General features: G+C 39.5%; 1 protein-coding gene across 5 annotated transcripts in view; it reads left to right on the top strand.

The window, feature by feature from the left end:
- The window catches only part of LOC134572917 (diacylglycerol kinase delta-like), a 198,125-nt gene that overhangs the window by 96,574 nt on the left and 81,428 nt on the right, over positions 1-20,123 (top strand). The window contains exon 1 of one of the 5 annotated variants that reach the window (XM_063432224.1): positions 18,227-18,493. The exons of 3 other annotated variants lie outside the window; for them this stretch is intronic. Coding sequence is in view for 1 of the 2 variants with exons in the window: in XM_063432223.1 (XP_063288293.1) it covers positions 18,788-18,814 (27 nt within the window). In the remaining variant the exon portion in view is untranslated. Of the gene's footprint in view, positions 1-18,226; positions 18,815-20,123 lie in introns of those variants that run through there. One more of the 5 variants, XM_063432223.1, reaches the window with a different exon arrangement.

The following is a 20,123-nucleotide window of genomic DNA, read 5'->3' as shown; positions in this document are numbered from 1 at the left end:
ATGGCAATATTCTATAGTGGAACAATGAATTATGCACCCTTGGCGTGACACTTACCACTGACGTTCTTAAGTTTAATTTTGTAAGGAAGCTATGTATAAAACATAATGTAAAACAAAAAGTCCTGCGCTCACTCCCATCACTCCTGGGCGGCAGCAACGACTACAGTACACATCAACTAATACATCTAGTAAAAACCAAAGAAAAAAAGTTACCTGCGCTCTCTCCTTAATCCCCATGCATATTTAAACAATTGGAGGTCATTTAGTTACTCCAATGGCCAGTGGAGGGAATGCCCGCCTGCCAATGTCAAGGCAGCCCTTTTTGACACACATTCAATTAATGCAAAAGCTCTCAATGAAGTATAGACCAGTCAGTCATCACCAGAGTTCATTTGTATAAGGACTATGGACCTGATAACTTATTATATATATATATTTTTAATTAATTGGAGTCTGGACAACTATGCCAGGGAAAGGAAAGGTATAGTCATTGTTAAAATAAAAATAAAACTTGGAGGTATGAAATAAGGTTTGGGAGTGAGTTGATCTATGGAGGAATGCTACTGATGTGACAAAAGGTCTGTCCAAAAATGGGACAGTCTGCCCGAGAATAGGCCATGTCTGCCTTGTCTGCATTTCCTCATTTCTAAGGCATTATGAGGTGGGATCAAATGATCCTTTCTAATTATACTGATTTAGGACGTCGCCCCAGTGATGTGTGACATCAATGCTCAGTGCGTGGTGACATCATATGCAATAACTACATTTCTGCCACTTAGCGTAAATAGGCTTCCTCCTAATTGCTGCAGCTCTTTTCATACTTCTTTTTTAGAATATATGCTAGAACTTCGATGGATAGACATATGTTTACAGTCAGATCTACTTTGGTGGACTGCACAGTTCACTGTGTGTTCTAACTTGGACATTGTCTTCAGTTTGATTCCATGCAGTGACGAAGTTGTATGTCCTTTGGCATTTCACATGTTGAGAACTATATTTGATGTAGCTGTATGTTCAACCAGTCCAAACCAGATCACAGTTACAAATAATCTCACCTACTGCACTTCTTAGAGGGACATGAGAAGAAAGAGATTTGAACGAGAAGCATAGCATCCTAAATGTGCCTTTAAATTCTCTATATTAATATTATAACAGAATAAGCTAACTTTATTTTTAACAGAGAAGAGCACTCTCTTTGAAATAAGGGGTTACGGGGGCGGGGCCGGGCGGCCATGCCAGCAGGCTGTGGGTCACTATGGCTCCCAAAGAATCTTACTATTTTGCAATAAATACTTGCTTTTCCCGGCGAGTAAGACACTGGAAACGAATCGCACAAGCTCCTGGAGTGTCCCGGTGCAGCCGGAGAAACTGAACACGGGTGATCCGGGTCCCGGAGAGAGACTCCGAGACTAGGCGACTGAGGCCTACACGGGAGGGGAGTGGGGCAGACGGCCGCTGCTTCGCTTACCACCCGGCCTATACACATCGGCAACGTACCAGACGTCCTCCCGGTCCCGTTCCCCCCCCTCTGGACCGGTGGGGGACATTCCGGTCCCCACTGAGGAGATTGCCGCATCACCTAACAGGAACTGAAACACATGGGCATACCAACCCCTTCCTCAAGATGGCCGCAAGACCGCATGGCGCTGGAACATGTCCGCGAGGAACTACAAGCCAAACATGACCGGCTGCATACAAGCATCCAGACGCAGGAGACCCTGGGGCCACAGTCACCGCTGTCTCAGCGCCACCACTTGGCATCACCTCACAATGCACCTTTGCGGAGGAGCCTTCCCAAGCCAACAGCTAACTGGGGTAGAAGAACCCCACACCACCCACACCCTTGGAGTGCATAACGGCGGAGGCGCCATAGCCCACAGCACCGCGGCACACAAGGACTCACACAGAGTTCAGGGAAGTGGAGCAGAGGTGAAGGCTCCGTGGCAGGCGAGGTGACAGAGATGCTCTTGTGCCCTACCACAACCGGCTGTATATGTCTATACTATACCAGATACTTATTTTAAGCTTAAGTCTCAGTGATTTATCACGCTGCGGCAACTCAGTGGGTCACATATCGTGGCAGTAAGCAGTTACCCTTTAAGAGCCTAATCCTACGTCATATAGCATATTGCCCTAGGTTAAATAATCTGTTATCCTGATATTTTACTCATGTTGTTTCCCATGTCTAGCTAGCCTACCACTGTACTTACAAGCATGCATGCCTAAAGCTAGGACAGGAAAGCCTGACGAGTCATAAATAATAAAATTGTGCACGTTTTCTCATGTACCCAAATGTTATATATATACATGTTGATCAGCTTGTGGACTGCCGTTGGGGCACCTCAAGCATGTTGTACCCTTTGCACTGCAAAAATATTAAATAAAAAAAATAAAAACAATAAAAAGAAATAAGGGGTTACATGCCCAGGTAATGTTTAGGTGATGTCAATGGAAGCTGCAATCACCTGATAACACCATATGGACATGTGACAATATTATGGGGGCAGTGGAAGCCCCCAAAATACATTTATAAACAGGAGACCCTTTATTTCAAGGCAAAATCATCCTCTTCCAAATAAGTGATCTTTATCTGATCATTTCTGGTGCAGTTATTTTACATTTTAACTAGACCTGAATCTGGACAGGTGCTGTCACCCACTGTGAAATTAGAATTTTACATAGTTACAATATTTATAATATTTTTATTCCTGTACATTTCATGCCTAAATCACAAGATGGTACAAAGTAACCAAAATGATTTCTAATTTTAATTGAAAAACGCAGGTATAGAATTAAAAATGTTTCTTTTTTGAACAGGCTGAACTAAATTTAAACTTGAAAAAGTGATATATATTTTTGAAGTATGTATAAGATAAATTGCTCATGATGTTGTTTATTATATAGTTTTGAAAATTGTGCCCAAAAAAATATTTTTATTTTGCATCTTATATGGTGGCATTTGTCAGTTTATGGATTTTTTTTAAAAATTTTTGCGTTGTGCTTATGGTTACACACATGTTTATGCTGCCACAACAGCAGGCGTGAAAATATTCAAGCGGTACAAGTAATACAACATTATGGCATTTTGAGGTTTTCGCACATTTGTTTTTTTTTTGTGATAAGGCATTCAATGGGAATGTGTTTGTCAACAAGATAGGCATATGGGTATTTGGCATTTCAGGTGTATATATGCTGAGTTTGGTTTTGTGTGGTATTGTACAGGAGAGACAAGTGGTTATGTTAATCTGGGGAGCTGTACGGTTTGTGGTGGTTCAAGGTATTATATGTGTTTATGGATTTTTTTTAAGCAAACTAACAATACTTCATAAAGGTGCATAATCTGATAAAAAAAACATAGAAATAAGTTGTGAAAAAGCACCGATATTTTTTAAATGCAGTGAGTACAAAAGCCTAATTTAGCACATGGGTGTGATATGACATGGAAGCTATGGGGATGAATTAACTGCCCATTCGTGCATTTCATTTTAGCCTGTTTTAATAATAACTAATACTGCTTATTGTTTATCACATGGCAATAATTCTAGCTCACTTGTTTTATAATGCTGAACCCTTGCATTAACATTATATATTACTGGTATTTATAAAAGGCTAACAGATTCCACAGCGCTGTACAATTAGTAGAGAACGTACAATATACACAGACATATACAAGAGGTAGAGAGAGCCCTGCCCGTAAGCTGATAATAAGTCATTGAAGCTCTTTTATACAAAGTGCTTAGCTAGCAGCCTGTGAGCTTACAATCTAAAGGATGAAGACATTTAATGTTACCAAGCATGTCAAGCCTTAACACACAGCTTATATTGTTAACACCAGTATGTGTATTAACATTTTGAAAATTGATGCATTTCAGGTTGACCAACAGAGGGCGCAGTAGGTTTTGCCAAACCTATGCCTTTACCTTTGCTGTCTCTTACTTTCTCCTATATGGTATCCACTATAGTTTTGAACCCCTCCCCCCTAATAATTGCCAGCTCTGTAAAGAAAAACACATGGTCATCATTTTGAATTACCAGTAGCGTATCAAACTATATCAGCTTTCCGGTTAATGTACTGTGTTACCACGAGTCTATTAACTAACATTCATTAGACACCGTGATAGATAAACATTGCATATTACAAGGTTTGCAAAACTGAAGTTGCCCAATGACTTGCATAAGAACACAGAGTCTCTTGCAACAATATAGACATAAAGGCAAAACTTTTAGAAAAAGAAAATGAAAACCCAAACAAATAATTAGAAGAAAAATAATAAAATACAGTGGGACCTCGGTTTACAAACGCCTCGGATTAACATAATTTTCGCTTTACAAATGAAAATCCATTGAAAATAATGCCTTGGTTTACACATTTTTTTTCGCAATACAAATAAAGTTTCCCCAGGATGCATTGCACCTGGGAGGTTTATAGCACCGCCCCCTGCATGCTGGAGCCTGTGGGTAGCACGTGGCGTAGAGTGTGGAGGTGTCGGAGCGGCCTTTGCATCGAGTTTTGGAGCCATTCTGGAAATTTTTTGCAGTTGCTTTGGGACTTTTTGGTGCATTTCTCAAGCTGTGGAAAGCTGTGGAGCTGTGGAAAGCTGAGCTTTGTTGTTTGCATGCCTTTTATTGTGTGTTCTGCATTGTGTATTGGTTTCCATGCCAGCTCATTTTAATTTTTTTCTGACCTCCAGAACAGATTAATTGGTTTTTAATGCATTCCTAAGGGAAACCGCGTTTCGGTTTACAAATGTTTCGCAATAAGAAACGTCCCGGAGAACGCATTCAATTCGTAAACCGAGTTCCCGCTGTATAACAAAGCCCGTATCATTCTAAAGCACTATAATTCAGTCAGAATTTATATATTAAGAGGGACTAAAGACAAAACTTGGAGATATGTTAAGAAATTCAGAAAAAGAAGAGGAAACATAAACGAGTAAACAGGAAACAGAAGAAGAAGACACTTCCTAAGGGAATATGAATAGAATTGTTTGCCTCCATATTAGTCCAAAGTTGGGAACCATAAAGAAACTGCTTGGGTTCACTAAGGACTGGGTTCAAACATGTGCAACATGCAGTGCAAAGCACCCTACAATAAAACAAAAACTCAAGAAAACAAAACGGATTGAGGCCAGAACCTACAGATAGTACAACACAACAACTACAAGTATTCACAGCCATACTTAACAACCAGTATCTGGCTATATTAAAGGATTTCTCCAGGCACTGTGACCACTTCAGTGATTTGAAGTGGTCATGGTGCCTGGAGTCTGTAAGTGCATTGTTTCAATATAAAACTCTGCACATACTGAGTTTTACCCATTTGCTGCTGTAGGTGTAATTCCACCACTGTCAGCATCATTGGGGCATCATTACCCAACCCAGAACAAGATTTTCTATGCACATGTTTCTATGCACAGAATGGCATTCATTGGCTGAGAACAATCAGCTGATTCTTTCAGACAAAGAATGGCCAATGGAATTGGATACCCAGGTAAGTGGGCAAAAAATTGTAAAACAGTTGGCCCCATTGCCAAGAAACCATGCCAGGGGCACTAGTGGTTATGATGATTGAAGTAAGACTTTAAGAAGAATAATTCATTTAGGTAGCATATAAGAGCTCACACTTAGGCAAGGACGTTTGTGGGATCTCGCAACAAATTGGGTTAAATGTCTCATGTTATGTCATGCTATTTAGTCCCACATGAATAAACATCAGATTATCAAGCCCCAAATAAACTGTATAAAAATCATGCTATCAAGTCATCTCCCTGTTCCAGCCATAACTGTCTCTTGCTGGAAGCCAGAAAACGTGAGGGATGCAGTACATAGTTTTCCCTGCAGAATATGAAAAAGGTCTATAAATATATCAGGATCGATTGGACTTTAGATTGTTGAGGCCGGAGCCAGTGTATGATGTCCTATCAGTTATGGTGTCCTATCAGTTATGGTGTCCTATCAGTTCCAAGCTCGTTTTCATATGACTGCAAATTGTAAGTGAAATACTATCTCTGCAGAGCCTTGCTGCCAAAGGAAATGAGTGAGGGGTCTTAAGTAACTCTGCCTACACAAGGTATGTAACCAGAGAGAGGTGATCATATCCCAAACTACTGCCTTTTCTTTAAAAGTAACAGAAGAGCATATCTATCAATCAACAGTTGTTTTCAATAGTATCAATAAATGTAATTTTTTATATGGCTTCTAAGGACATTTACCATGTGAGAGCTATTAGTAAGGGTAACATGCACAGATCTTGTCTTTTCAATAAATGTATATTTAAAATGTACAATCTTGGGCTGTTCCTGTATTCTTTTCTAAAGATATATAGTTTGCTGAATGGTCTATGTCCCCTTTAGGAAAATTAAATAAGGTAAAGCAGACAGACTGTGCTTGCAAATATTTCCTCAATTACATATATGATACAGAGTTAGCACTTAGATTTGTGTAATTAATAGATACTGGTATATTAATGGTACAGTCTAAGCACCAAAATCACTCAACTTAAAGAAACACTATAGCGTTAGGAATACAAAACTGCATTCTTAACGCTATAATATGCCCCTGTCTCTATGACGCAAATGGAAGTGTTAAAACCCCTTTTTGTCACTCAACTTTATTTCAGTGCCACTTGTGTTACAGTATCAGAGCTGAGAAGTAAGATTCCATGCTCTCATACCCGGAGGGCTTGGAGGTGTGACTTGAAGCATTAGATATTCTGCAGGACGGAAAGACAAAGAAGTCTCTAGTAAGCAGCACAAGATAGAGTGGATGCTCCTCCACTATGGCACTATCTCTGAACTCTTCCATCATATATGCACTAGAACACTCTGACCAGATATGCAGCAGAGTACCCGTCTCTGTCCCACAATGCCAACAAGAGCTAAGCTGTTTTCTGAAAATGGAGTGTAAAGGCTTGGGGCTCTATACCACCCCTAGAGGAGCTTGTAGTTTGCCTCCTGTATTTTCGTGGAGATGGTGCTCTGAAGGTTCAGAATACTCATTTTTGTCCACTGTTCCTCATTGAAAACTTGCCCCAGCGCATTCTTCCAGCGGCACATGTGCCTAGCTGGTGAAAGATGATAATTTGCCAAAAAACACTTGTATAGCTCAGAAATAGCTATGATGAAGGCACCATTGCTCAAAAGGCCTGCAAAGGTGTACCTGACAGGGGAGAGAGCGAATGAAATGGTGCAGCTGAGTCAGAGCCGTATGGATTAGTTGGCCAGTGAGGGCAGACAAACTCTTTAACTTGTCCCCAGAAGGAGCCTCGAGATGAGAAGGGGATGTGGAATGAAGAAACCCTTGAAAGTCCATATTTTTCAGGACCTGGGTGAGGGAATTAAGCAGCATGGAAAGAGAGGTATGGAATTGAAAAGCAAACCAAATATGAAGAAAAGATTCCTCTCATCTTCCATCTATGATCTTTAGATTTCAAAGGGTCCCATATAGCATGTCATTGGCATACCTGGCCACTTTATGCTTCACTCCACCAAACTACAAGCCTGAAATATTCGGATTGGTTCTAATGGCAGAAAGAAAGAATTCTAGAAATAAAGCAATAACAATGGGGAACAAGGGACAACCATGTCTTGTACTGTTGGTAATGTGCACCGTGCCAGGAAAAGCCCATTGACACACACTCTGGCGGTAGGACACGTGTAGATTAATCCAATAAACGTTCGCATTTTCATCCTAAATCCCACCCTTTCCAGAACTGTGAACATAAAGAACCAGTCCACCTTGTCAAATGCCCTTGCAGCATCCTTTGGACAATAACAGCAACTGTTTCTCTTGAAGTTATCTTTTGCAGCATTATGTTAAAGAGCCACATTGTAGTATCTTAAGCTTCCGGACATGAGATAAACATGAGATAACATGAGATAAACACTGATTGATCTGGGTGGACTAGATGAGGGAGCAGATGTTTTACCCTTTCAGCAAGTACTTTGGCAAGGAGCTTCAAGTCATATTCGAGAGAGATTAGATGGGGCCTATATCTTGCACAAAGATTGGGAGCCTTACCCTCTTTTGGGAAGACTATGATATGAGCAGACAAGAGAGCCTCCAGAAAGTACAAAGTTGAAATCATTGGCAAGGTGAAGCAGCAGCAGTGGGGCAATTTTTTTTAATAGTATATAGTTTTTTATATAACGCAACAGTAGACCATCTGGACCATGGGTCCAACTGGTATGTGGGCACTTAATAGCCCTATAAAGGTCCTCCATGGTTATTGTGGATTCCAAATGCTCTGTAGTTTCCAAGTTAGGGCCTCAAGACTGTTCTTTAAAGATATTTAGAGATTTTAGATAATCTAAAAGAATCATTGTTGGAGGGACCTCTTGCAGATATATTATAAAAATAGTTATAATACTGTTGGAAGGCCTGGAGAATTTTATATAGAAACAGTGTGGAGGTAAACATTTGGCCCAGGAGTCGACCACTCTTGTTAGAGTGCTTGTAGAAAAATCTATGGGATCGAAGGAAGTCATTGTGGATCCTAGAGGAGGGCAGCAGGGGAAGCTCATTCCGAACCCTAGGCAGATGAAGATAAGTGGACTCTTATCTAAAGTAAGTGGACTTATCTTAAGCCTGGGAGACTTTTATGTTTAGTTTTCAGATCTATGATCTCAGCAACCAGTTCTCCTACCCGCAGAGACATCTGTTTTTTCCTGTGGGCTCCAAATTGTATAAAATGACCACATACTGCACATTTGTGGGCTTAACAAACCACTGAGGGAGGAGTATCCACGAGCTAGAGGAGGCACCAAGATCAGATAGAAAGAATTTGTTAAGTTGCTATGTTTCTTCTGTACTATTGGAGTACATATTGTGAACAGCTGAATAAAATGTATAATCATGGTCGTCCGGGTGCAGCGCCCTCCAACAATCTACCAGCTGGAGACTATCTGGGCCCCCTTTAATGATGCAGATATCCTTTATGGAAGGTAGCTATACCCCATAGAGGTATTCATTCTGGGATCTGTATCGACATTAAAATCGCCCCAAAAATCATAGTCTCTTCCCTGAAAGTATCATGAAAGCGTAATACACAGACTATTAATTTGCGCGGACCCACATTTTGGTATATAAGGAGGCCAAGGTGAACACTCCAGAGGCCATACAGCCTTTCAGAAATAGGAACCTTCTCCAGCATCAGCTAGTATCTGGGAAGGGGCAAAGGGAACAAAGTGTAAAAATAGAATTGCCACTCCTTCCCTTTTGGCATCAGGATGATTAGCAATGGCTCTGCAAAACAGTGGTGACTTCCTCACAAAAATGAGTCTCTGAGGTCATTTACAGTGGCTGACAGGAACTCTGAAACCCATGCCCCAGTTTGGCCTATTTAACCCCAATTAAACCTGGGTAAAGGATAATGCTCACAACCACCCAAAATCCCACACCACCCAAAGCATCCAGAACCTGCTGGAGCCCCTGTATATTCCAAGGTAGGAGCAACCCCACTTCTTAAGAATTTGGTTAGAGCGGGAATCAGAGGCCAACCCCAGCCAAGATATAGTAGCCTCATTTAAGTAAATGATGAGACAAACCCCTATGCTGCATAATACCACACCCACAGGCTTCAGGAGTTTAGTGAAGCACCATGGGGCTGATGATAGTCCAAAAGAAAACATGTGAAGTGTATTTTTTTCCCCTGCAAAACAAATTGCAGGGTGACTTGATGATCTTCCACAGTAGGCACCTCACTTCTTGTAAGACCAAGAGGTCATCTCGATAAGAAAAAAAACAAGGGTTCGAGGTGATAAAGCTTGAACCAGACACATCTTGAACTTGATATGATACCCAAACACTGGAAAAATGGATGAGTCTGCTTCCATTGTTTCCTAGGGAAGAAAGGTGATATGACAACGTACTTACTGTAAGAACGTCTTCCAGTGGAACTCCCCAAGCTCCATTACTCTTTATGGGTGACCTCAATGAGGAAAGAAAGAAGGCAATAGATTAACATCCTGAGCTGAGGTTCTAGTAGGAACAGAGCCTTTGAGTCTTGTCAATGGAAACTCTGGAGGATTTGATGGCCAGATTACTTTGTGCTCTGTCATCCCCACTAAAAGCCTTAGGCGTGAAAACTCCTTCCATGTTGGCTTGTTTCTTTCTAAGGTTGTGAACGTACTCACAAATGTATCAAGGTCTTTTAAATAGTCTCCAAACAGGCATTTCTAGAGTAAACAAACACCCGAAACTTGCATACATTTAAGAAAAGTCTCTAGAAGCAGTTTAAGCAGTAAGTATTGCCTTACCTTAGCATATTTATCTCCCATAATAAAATTAGCATAGGAACCACCAATATTGGCATACTAAGACGTTTTAGTTGGCTTAACACCATATGTCATTGACAGAACCACATTCATCAGTAGGAACTATATGTATCACAGTGTAATGCACGCTGTTATGCAACCATGATCGTCCATAGGGAAATTGTGTCTTACAGTGCCATCTATTGGTTAAATGTTCCTTGTCCCTAATTTCATTAGCATATATTTCTATATGATGCTAATTCAGACAAAATGTTCCAACTTTTATTGTCTATTTTCCCCTAATGTCCCATTTGCAGAATTATATTTAAATGTGTTTTGTGGTTATGTGGTTGCATGTGCGACACTGCATATGATTATGAATTATGTATTATACTGAGTGTGTCACCATAACTCTAATGTAATGTTGACAGGGTCTAGCTCTGGTTGAAAAGAACTGGGTCTCTTACTTGGTCCTTTCAGGGATTCTGAGTTTTAGGATCTGCTTTGTGATTGTATCGGGTATTTGGAGGTAAAGAGCTGGACTGAGAGCAAAAAGCATTAGGTCTCCCCCGCCGTCTGATGTTGGTGGAGGAGCATGGGCGGAGCCTGACCCAGTGCCAAGGGTCATCAGCGCTGGATTCAGGTAAGTGACTGAAGGCGTTTCAACCCTTTCAGCGCTGCGGGAGGGGGGACGCGAGGGAGTAGGGCACTCTAGGGACCTAAAGTGCCAGAAAAACGGCTTTGTTTTTCCTAACACTAAATCTGCTATGATTTTATCTGTGCCCAGCCTCCTTCTTTGTTTGTCACAATATTTGGAGTTTGGTCACCTCTGAACTGGAGGCATGGTTACCACTTCAAAAACATATGCTTAGCCAGTTTATTTCTTTGTATTGAAGATTGACCTATTGGGTTTGTGCACAGTATATTGCTCTTTTGGAATACCTCTTTCCTAGCACTTCTATCATCTAGCTATCTATAAACCTTTTTCTATATGCTTTAGGAATGCTGGAGAAGCCGAAAGGGAGGAAGGAACTCTATATATATAGTGGACTTGATTCGCCCCTATTCGCAAGAAGTCCTGCAAAATATTAGCAAAATCGCAAAAACACCTATAATGGCATAGATAATTTATTTTCCGTTTTACTATATTAAGCCCACAGACATATAGCAAGTCAATTCTATGTAATTTTCTTAACGTGGCCAATGCTTTAGTCCCCTTGTTTTGGGAAATCTTCTGCTTCCCCTAACAATTGGTTACTTAGAGTAGATCAAATCAGAGTTATGGGTAGTTACTGACCTCTGTTTCTAACAAACCACAGAAAATTAAAGACACATTGTGCCTGTGGGTGGTTTATTTGCAAAGTCAGGCTGACATATAGACAGACTATAGCCTTCACTTTCCAGTAAAGCTCATTTTCTTACTTCCGACTTATTCTCGAACAGACATAGTATAGTTTGAATAACAAATATCAGCAATCATACTGTTTGCTTTCTCGCATAGGTATAGGGAAGTACAGGGGTGCAACGGGAACATTTTCTTTTGTTCTTATGCTTTTGTATGTGGTTTATTAAGCTGTAACTGTGGCTGAATTTGAACCTTATATGTATTTATGTGAGGTTGCTACTATGCCATTTAGCCTACAGTACTATATTTAACAAATTACGGTAATGTTTTGTCATTTTGTAAACCTTTTATATAATCTCAGTAAAAAAGTGTAAAAAAAAAAAAAAGAAAAAAGATAGTATTTAAAAACTGCGTTCAATTTCACAGAATAAGGAAAATCTTTACATACAAGGTCTGTGGTGTTAGTTGCCTGTACTGCATGTTAACAATCCTCCCAACATTTTAAATGGACAAAGTGGGACACTTTAATTTTAAGGGTTTGAGTGGAGGTGTGGCCAGGGGTGGTGGTGCTGTTCGGAGAAATGTTATGTTACTTACTAATAACAAGTTATGCAATTAAAATGTAATTTGGAACAAGAACAATGTATCATAGTTACACAGACTCATTTCTAATCAAGATAAAAAGAACACAGTATTAAAGCTCAGCAGACAATGCTGGTATTTAATGTAACATGTCACACAGTACTCCATATAAGAAAGACATCACATTTTTTGTTTTTGAGAAAAGGGTAACACATAGTCGGGCACATCATGTATGCCTAAACATGGAATACTAATTAATGTTAGTTACATACTGTTATAGCTGTTAGCTGTTAGTTGCATACAGTAATAAGAATACCACTGGGAGTGGACCACATATCACAAAAGCACCTTAGGGCATTTGGTAGGATAGAGAAATAACAGGAAAAGACAACATGCCAAAAATAAAAAATAACAGTAGAACAGGATGGTGGCAAGTAATAGCATGGGAGAGTACGTCTCGCGCGGTGGACCTGTGAAAAACTTGAATCCCCCTTTAACCTAGGCCAGACACTGGGAGGTTACAGGAAACTGCAGAGGGTTCATGAAAAGCTGCGGTAGAACGTGGTCAGGACAGGGCATCCCCTCCGAGCCGAGTTGATAGGCAGGCCAGCATCCTTGGGCCACAGCCTTGAGATTTATTTATTTTTTGTTGCATTTTTCACATATAAAATGCCATTTTATCAGTATAATACATTTTACTGCTCTAAAACACTCATATTTGTGTAATAATTGAGTAATGTCTCACGAGTACAAGAGTACCCATCAAGTACAGGTTTTATGGTGATTTGGAAAGTTACAGGGTCAAACATAAGATTTGACAATTTCTGTTTTTGTAAATTGCTATTTGCCAGATTGGCTATGTTGCCTTTGAGACGGTATGGCAGCCCAGAAATAAAAACTAACCTCACCATGACATACCATTTGAAAAAGTAGACAACACAGGGAATAAAAAATGGGGTATGTCCAGTCTTTTGTAGTAGCCACTTAGCCACAAACGCTGGTCAAGTTAGCGGTTTTATTTGTTTTTTGCATTTTTTAAAAAACAAAACAGCACTTTTACTGGTGATATTATCGTTGTGATAAGTTTTACTTTTTAAAACATTCATATTTGTGTTCAGCGAAGTGTCCCGAGTATAACAGTTCCCCCCCACGTAAAGGTTTTATGGTGTTTTGGAAAGTTACGGGGTTAAATATAGGGCTTGCCAATTAAATTCTCTGGACTGTCTGCCTGGGTTGTCAGGCAGGTCCCTCAAATTATAATGAATAAAATCAAATAATTATGTAGTTAATAGTTAAATATATATGTAGAATGTGTGTGTGTGTGTATGTATGTATATATATATATATATATATATATATATATATATATATATATATATATATATATATATACACACACACACACATTAACACTTTTATTTCCTATATATGTATAATATATTATAAAATATCAAAAGCATTTTATAATATATATATATATAATGCATATATGTGATTGCATTATAAGTGTATTTTGAGATATATGTGTATATAAGTACACTTATAATGAAATCATATATATGCATAATATATTATAAAATGCTTTAATTATTTTATAATATATTATACATATTAATATATGTATAATATATTTATTTTATTATTTTTAAAAAACTTTTTAGGTGTCTGGGGGACTGCCTGACAGCTCAAACAGTCCACCTGCTGGCAGCTCTATAGAATCCTATTGCGACCATGCGATCATGGTGATCACATGGCCCTGGAGGACCAGGGTGGCTGGAGCTGCTGCTGGGGTCTCGGGCAGTCGTCGTCCCCCGTGCCCCCCTTCCCCCCCGACCGGGATCGCCGAGGTTTTGCCAGTCCAGGGCTCCTATTTGCCAAGGACGTACCAGGTACGTCTGAGGTCGTTAACGACCGTTTTGTTTGCCGCTCGTACTTGGGGAAAGGGTTAAACACAGATCTGCACATACCAGTCAAGCCATAAGACTTGCTTTTCCCTTAGAAATCAGTTAAGAGGTAGCAAAGCCTACAGAATCTGACATTTCACCCATCACTGATAAAAGTAAAACGCATGTTTTGGAACTTGTTCAACAAGTCATTGTTCAAGCCCATCCCCCGTTACCACTCACCAAGCTCTATTCTATTTGTAGCAATACACAGACTTAGGTAAACTGATTAAACACTCAGCCAATATAGACACTTGACATTATTATTTGATGTATTGTGATTTATACAATGAAAGGCAAAGATGACTGAGTAGGGGTTATCTACATTCATGTCAGAAAAATAGCTTCTGATTACAATTTAGCGATTTGGCAATTTTGTGATCTGAAGTTAGGAGAATGCTTGTTAGCTCAATTCTGTTGTTTTTAATTAGTATTTTTATTATAACTGCATTATATTAAACATAATGCTTCTCTGACAGCAGGCAGATTTCCAAGAAGGGTCTTTGGAGTATAAAAAATATAATAACATATTTCAGTACAGTTATGGAGGGATAGTCCCATGTTATGTTCCTTATATTTTGTTCTTAGAAAGGTTTGAGTAGGATTGTATCTCCGTTTTCCACAATAAGTCTCATCTTCAGTGAATGTGTTTACAGATTGCTTTGTGTAAACCGAATATATTGTACTTGTCCTACACCACTTACTCAGCTATGTAAGTGTCTGTTGGTCACTAAGTCTCCTTTAAATTCCTGAAATATCCCCACCTCTTGGACAACCAGGAGCCAAACACCCCAAGGATACCAGAGAAAGTAAAATTATTTGGAGGAAAGGGAACTCATTAAAATATTGATTGCATATAAATGAGGTTGTAACTCTCTTATTATAAACTAGTCTGTGGTAATCAGCTTTGGGATAGGAAATACAGATTAAGGAACCGTGCAAAAAAAATAAAAAAATAATACAGTTTAAAATGTTACAAGGCTGTTCAAAATCACCTATCTCAGGAAACAAGTTCAGTTACACCATATAGCCATATCATGTGACAGTAGCCAAATATTGGTGGGCTATACACTTATTTTAATATGGGAGCTAAATATGCTAACTACAATACTTACTGATTAAACCGCTTTCAGAGACTCTCCTTATAGTTATGCTTTTCTTTTGGTAAGCTCCAAAGTGGCACCTATAGTGGAGAAACTCATAACAACACGCTGATTGGTTGATTGAAAGTAACCAATCAGAGAGTTATGAGTCAAATTACACAGCGTGGGAAAATGTCAAGAACTGACACAGAGCACTCTGGCTGGATTTCAAGCTAACCAATCAGAGTGCTGTGACAGGTAAATGTAGAAACCTACCTGTCAGTCCCTTCATTTTCCTGTCAGAGCACTCTTGGTTGCTTAAACCAACCAACCAGAGTGCTCTGTGCCTAATTGCAGGGCGGGTCAAGGCTTTATAAGCCTTTCCTCACCCTGCGGAGCTTAGTCTGCCCGGTGCCCTCCATGGGTGAAGATGGATTACTTTTTTTTTGCGCTCTGGTTTTTTTTTTCTTCAAAGTGCGACGGTTATTATGGATTTTTATTTGGCCTTTTTGGGGGCTGAAAAAAGAAGATTTTAGAAAAATGAAGACATCAAATGGTAAGTTAAGTTTTTTTTTTACAGGTACCTAGTTATTGGTCTCCCCTCACAAATTTTAGGGTGGGGGGGTAGGTAGGGGTTCATTAATTTTTTGGGGGAGGGGGTGACTAGGGGTTTGAGGACCCCTAGTCACCTGGGGGGGTTACAGTTTTTATTTAGGGCCCCCACCTGCCGCTCAGGGGTGGGGGCTAGGGGGGAGGACATTAGGTCCCCCCTTTATTGTAATTTAGGGCCCTCACCCACCGCTCAGGGGACAATAGGTCCCCCCCCCTTAATGGTATTTATGGTCCCCCCTCCCGCTCAGGCCTATTGTCCTCCCCCCCTTTAAGTAATTTAGGGCCCACCCACCGCTCAGGTGTGGGGGCAAGGGGGGAGGACAGTAGATCCCCCCCTTATTATACTTTAGGGCCCTCACGGGTGGGGGCCAGGGGGGAGGACAATAGGTCCACCTCCCGCCCCCCTCCCGGTTTTCTGATTTAGGGCCCCCACCCGCCGCTCAGGGGTGGGGGCCGGGGGGCAATAGGTCCCCCATTCAGTTTAAAATCCCCCACTCGCACGGCACTGGTGGAGGCTCGGGAGTGGGGACACAGTTTTTTTGTTTTTTTAACAGTGAGCAGCCACAGGCGTAGCGAATAGGGGCAGAATTTACTAATACTAAGTCATCTTTACTTAGTATTAGTAAATTTGGCTGAAAGACCAATTTAGGTCTTTTAGCCTTTTGGTAGATAGCTCCCTAATACCATGGGAATAAGGGAGTTATCTACTAAGCGGCTGCAAGAGAAGTCCCGAAATTCCAAATTGTCGAAGTGCCGAATTTCGGAATGCTGAACCGAACCGAATATTTTCCCAATGCACATCCCTACTAATTCAATACACTCTACCAATACATACGAGTATAGATACAAGTACCCTTCAAACTTATTCTGATATAGTTTAGATTTTCGCATTATCTTTATTGCTACTTGCTGCTGTTTTTTTAAACAATAATTTCATTGTAATTTAATTCATAGCTCGAGCATCCTTTTCAGTAGGCTGGAACTTGAGTGTTTAGCGTACACTATAAGGCCCATTTTCAGTGATCTGATAATTGTTAAAGTGGTGTCTAAAAGTATGATGGAATTGTGATCTTGTCAGCAACATTAAAGGCTTAACTGCAACCGTTAGTATGTTGATAAATGTAAAAAATAAGATTACATTTTTCTGTTGATCTCACATTTAAATTGTTTAGAACACTAGTAGTGCTTAGCAACCTGTAGTGTAGGATACCATTGTCTGTACATGACTAAGTAACGTTTCTGGTTTTATCAGTTATAGGTAGCCTATTGCAGTTCAGTTGTTGGTCTACAGCTAGTATTATGAGCTGGATGGGTTTAACATCAGATTGTTTATGTGTGATGTAGATTCTGCTTAAATCCTAAGTACATTTAAACAATGCCTGTATGCAGGATTCTATTACCCGATAATCCACCTGAAAGGAAGATTACTTTTTTTTTTGGCTTAAATGTAATTAGTTATAGTTCAAAAAGGTCTGCTTACTGTTTGTTTGTAAGCATCTTGGGTCTAGCTTCCTTTTCTACTACGCATGAGCATAAAATATAGACTAAACTGACAAGGTCACTGTTGCACAAGCTACAATGAATACATATTCATTTAGAATTTTACTTGTATTTAAATACATATTTTAGTACTCTATTGTATAGTCCAAAGTTCTCTTCTGCCTGTACAGACGGCACTGCGTGAAAATCCCTATGAAAGAAGCAGGAAGGTGAACATTCTCTTATACACAGACTGTGTTAAATAACCCTTTCATATCTGGAATATATGCAACCCATTTTTAAATGAAAGCATTTCTTGCCTGTCAGGTGTAAAGGGACATCATAGTTTATTTTCTGTCAAATTCAATTTCTAAACATTTTTATTTTATAACTCCTTTAAAAACACTATTTTCAAGTAACCCATGTCACTGTATCCCTTTCTCTGCACCCCACTGTCCCTCGCTCGCATTAGGATTTCCCCATAGAAAAGCATTATTCAATCCTTTCATATGGGGATTCTGGTGACGCTGGAAATCCTCCTGCATGGCGTGAGAGCGTCCAGCGTAGTTTGCCTAGATTGCAAAGTTAAATCTAAGTGAATTGAAAATTGTAGGTCAAAATTGCCAAGTGGAGAAATCATCCACATCATTTATATTTTCATTTGTGCTATTTTTGTTCGGCACAGGATGACAGTTGTTGTCAGACCAGAAGTAACACAAATTCCAGTAATTTCCTTGTGTCTTGGTGATCTCAATCCATATCACTTCTGGTCTGTCTGGTCTAACTGCTTCACTACTCTTTCACCTCAGACAGCTATTTTTAGAGTTACCACACCCGGTCCTCCTTCTTCTACAACTTCCCTGTTTACCTACCAGGTAATTTAAGTATGGAGGTGGAGCCTGACACTTTTGCTGCCTCTCATTTCACTGTCATGAAAGGAGACGCAATGTGTCAATATCTTTGGAGATGACTATAACATAAGAAAGTGTTCTGCAAATATATTGGAACGTTACATTGCAGAACACGGTTAACAGAGAGAAACTCAATACTCTACAAGTAACTAACAGATGAGAATCTTTCATTTTTCTGACAGAACTATGTTTGCAAAACTGCGACAATTCCCCGGAGTGATATTAAGTGATCCATATCCTTCTGAGAGCTAATAGTGGAATTCACAGAGGTCCTTACTTATTCAAGGTGGGATTCTTACATCTTCAACGTCTTCGTTAAATACTTTTGTAGCTTTTACTAGCGGACACTCCAATTACAGCTATACCGAGAGTTTTATTTGTGATAAATCATTTCATTCAGAAGCACTTTTAGTGGAATACCATTATACTTTGCGTAAATTCTTTGTGAAGAACGATTGTATTTCAGAAGACCACCCATGCAGAGGACAAATGCATATAATCTGTTAGATGTGTTATTGGGGGGGTCAATGATCATCAAGCTAAATCTTTTTGTGATGGTTTGAGAACAACTACCAACAAAATGTTTCTTGAAAATCCCTTCTTCCAGGTATGTTATAAATGTTCAAATACTATTGTTTAGGCTAGGTTAAAGGGGGTAAAATAGAGGTGTCTTCTACTAAATCTATATCGTGATATATAGTTGTGCTTTTTGTGTTTATATATCAAAAATATTTAAGTAAGTCCTCAATATTTTTTACTATGTGAGCTTAGCATCTATCTTATTAAGTAATTAGCTATCTCATTATCTGTCATACATCAGGATTAAAAGTAATGCAGGTATTTAGGATTTGCTAATGTCTCTACAGTTGTTAAAATCAATTGTTCATTTTGAAAACAGGAACACGTTCATTGAAGAATATAAATATATTTGAAAGGTTCCCTACAATGAAAGCTTACTTAAAAAGTTTCATTAAACTTCAATTGTTTAATTAAATTTGGATTTTTAAAAATATATTTACATCAATAATTGAATTTCCCACCTTCAGAATCTGATAGGTATTCACAATGAAATACAGATAAAGATAGCGCATTATATATGTAAATTGTCCATAAAAAGTTAACCAGGTATAATGTAAATACTGCATTTTGCCCTAAAAAACCTCAATGTCATTTATTAGTTTGACTTGTGGATTGACTTCTGACTATAACCAACCAATTGTAATATAGGTTTTTCGTGCCCTAAGTTGTAGGGTTGCGTGATGACATGAGAAAGTATTGTGGAAATGGTTAATCATAGCTGTAAACGAGGGTTTTCAAACTCTGCCCCCGAGATGTTGATGATTTCTTTCAATACAGTCGATGGCCAGGGAATTGTGGGTGTTGTAGTTCAGCAAATTCGGGGGATGGGGGGGATTCGAGATGCCTCCTGTAAAGTGCAAAACACTGTCACTGTTTGTAGCTGTAATCCATTCACTATCGGTTCCCTCCACCAAATATAATGCTTATTTTACAACACAAGTACAACGAATTAAGAGATCACAAAATAAAAACCTGCAAACCTGTATATGGTTGCCAAAATACTCAAGAATACATCCACCCCTTCCTTCACATCGTGTATTGAGATTGAGGGAAAGCAATATGTTAGGTGTTGGTGAATGCTCCCACCCTTTCTTTCACCCCTCGCCTGTAGAATGATGGTCCAAGTGGTCTTCAAGTTCCCTAGATAATAATAATTTATCTGCGGGATAACTGGTCCCCTAGCCACCAACCTGCCAGTGTTAAATTTCATTAGTGGACAAGCCTTGCAGGATTGACATTTGCCTAGGTATGCGTTAAGATAGGTTGGCTCTTTAGATGTTTGGTCATTAGACTTGTTAGGGTTTTATTTTTCAAAGGGTCAGTTATAGTAAACTTTC

This window comes from Pelobates fuscus, chromosome 9 (assembly GCF_036172605.1).
Source record: "Pelobates fuscus isolate aPelFus1 chromosome 9, aPelFus1.pri, whole genome shotgun sequence".
NCBI classification, from domain to species: Eukaryota; Metazoa; Chordata; class Amphibia; order Anura; family Pelobatidae; genus Pelobates; species Pelobates fuscus.
This window is presented reverse-complemented; position numbering and strand designations above follow the sequence as displayed.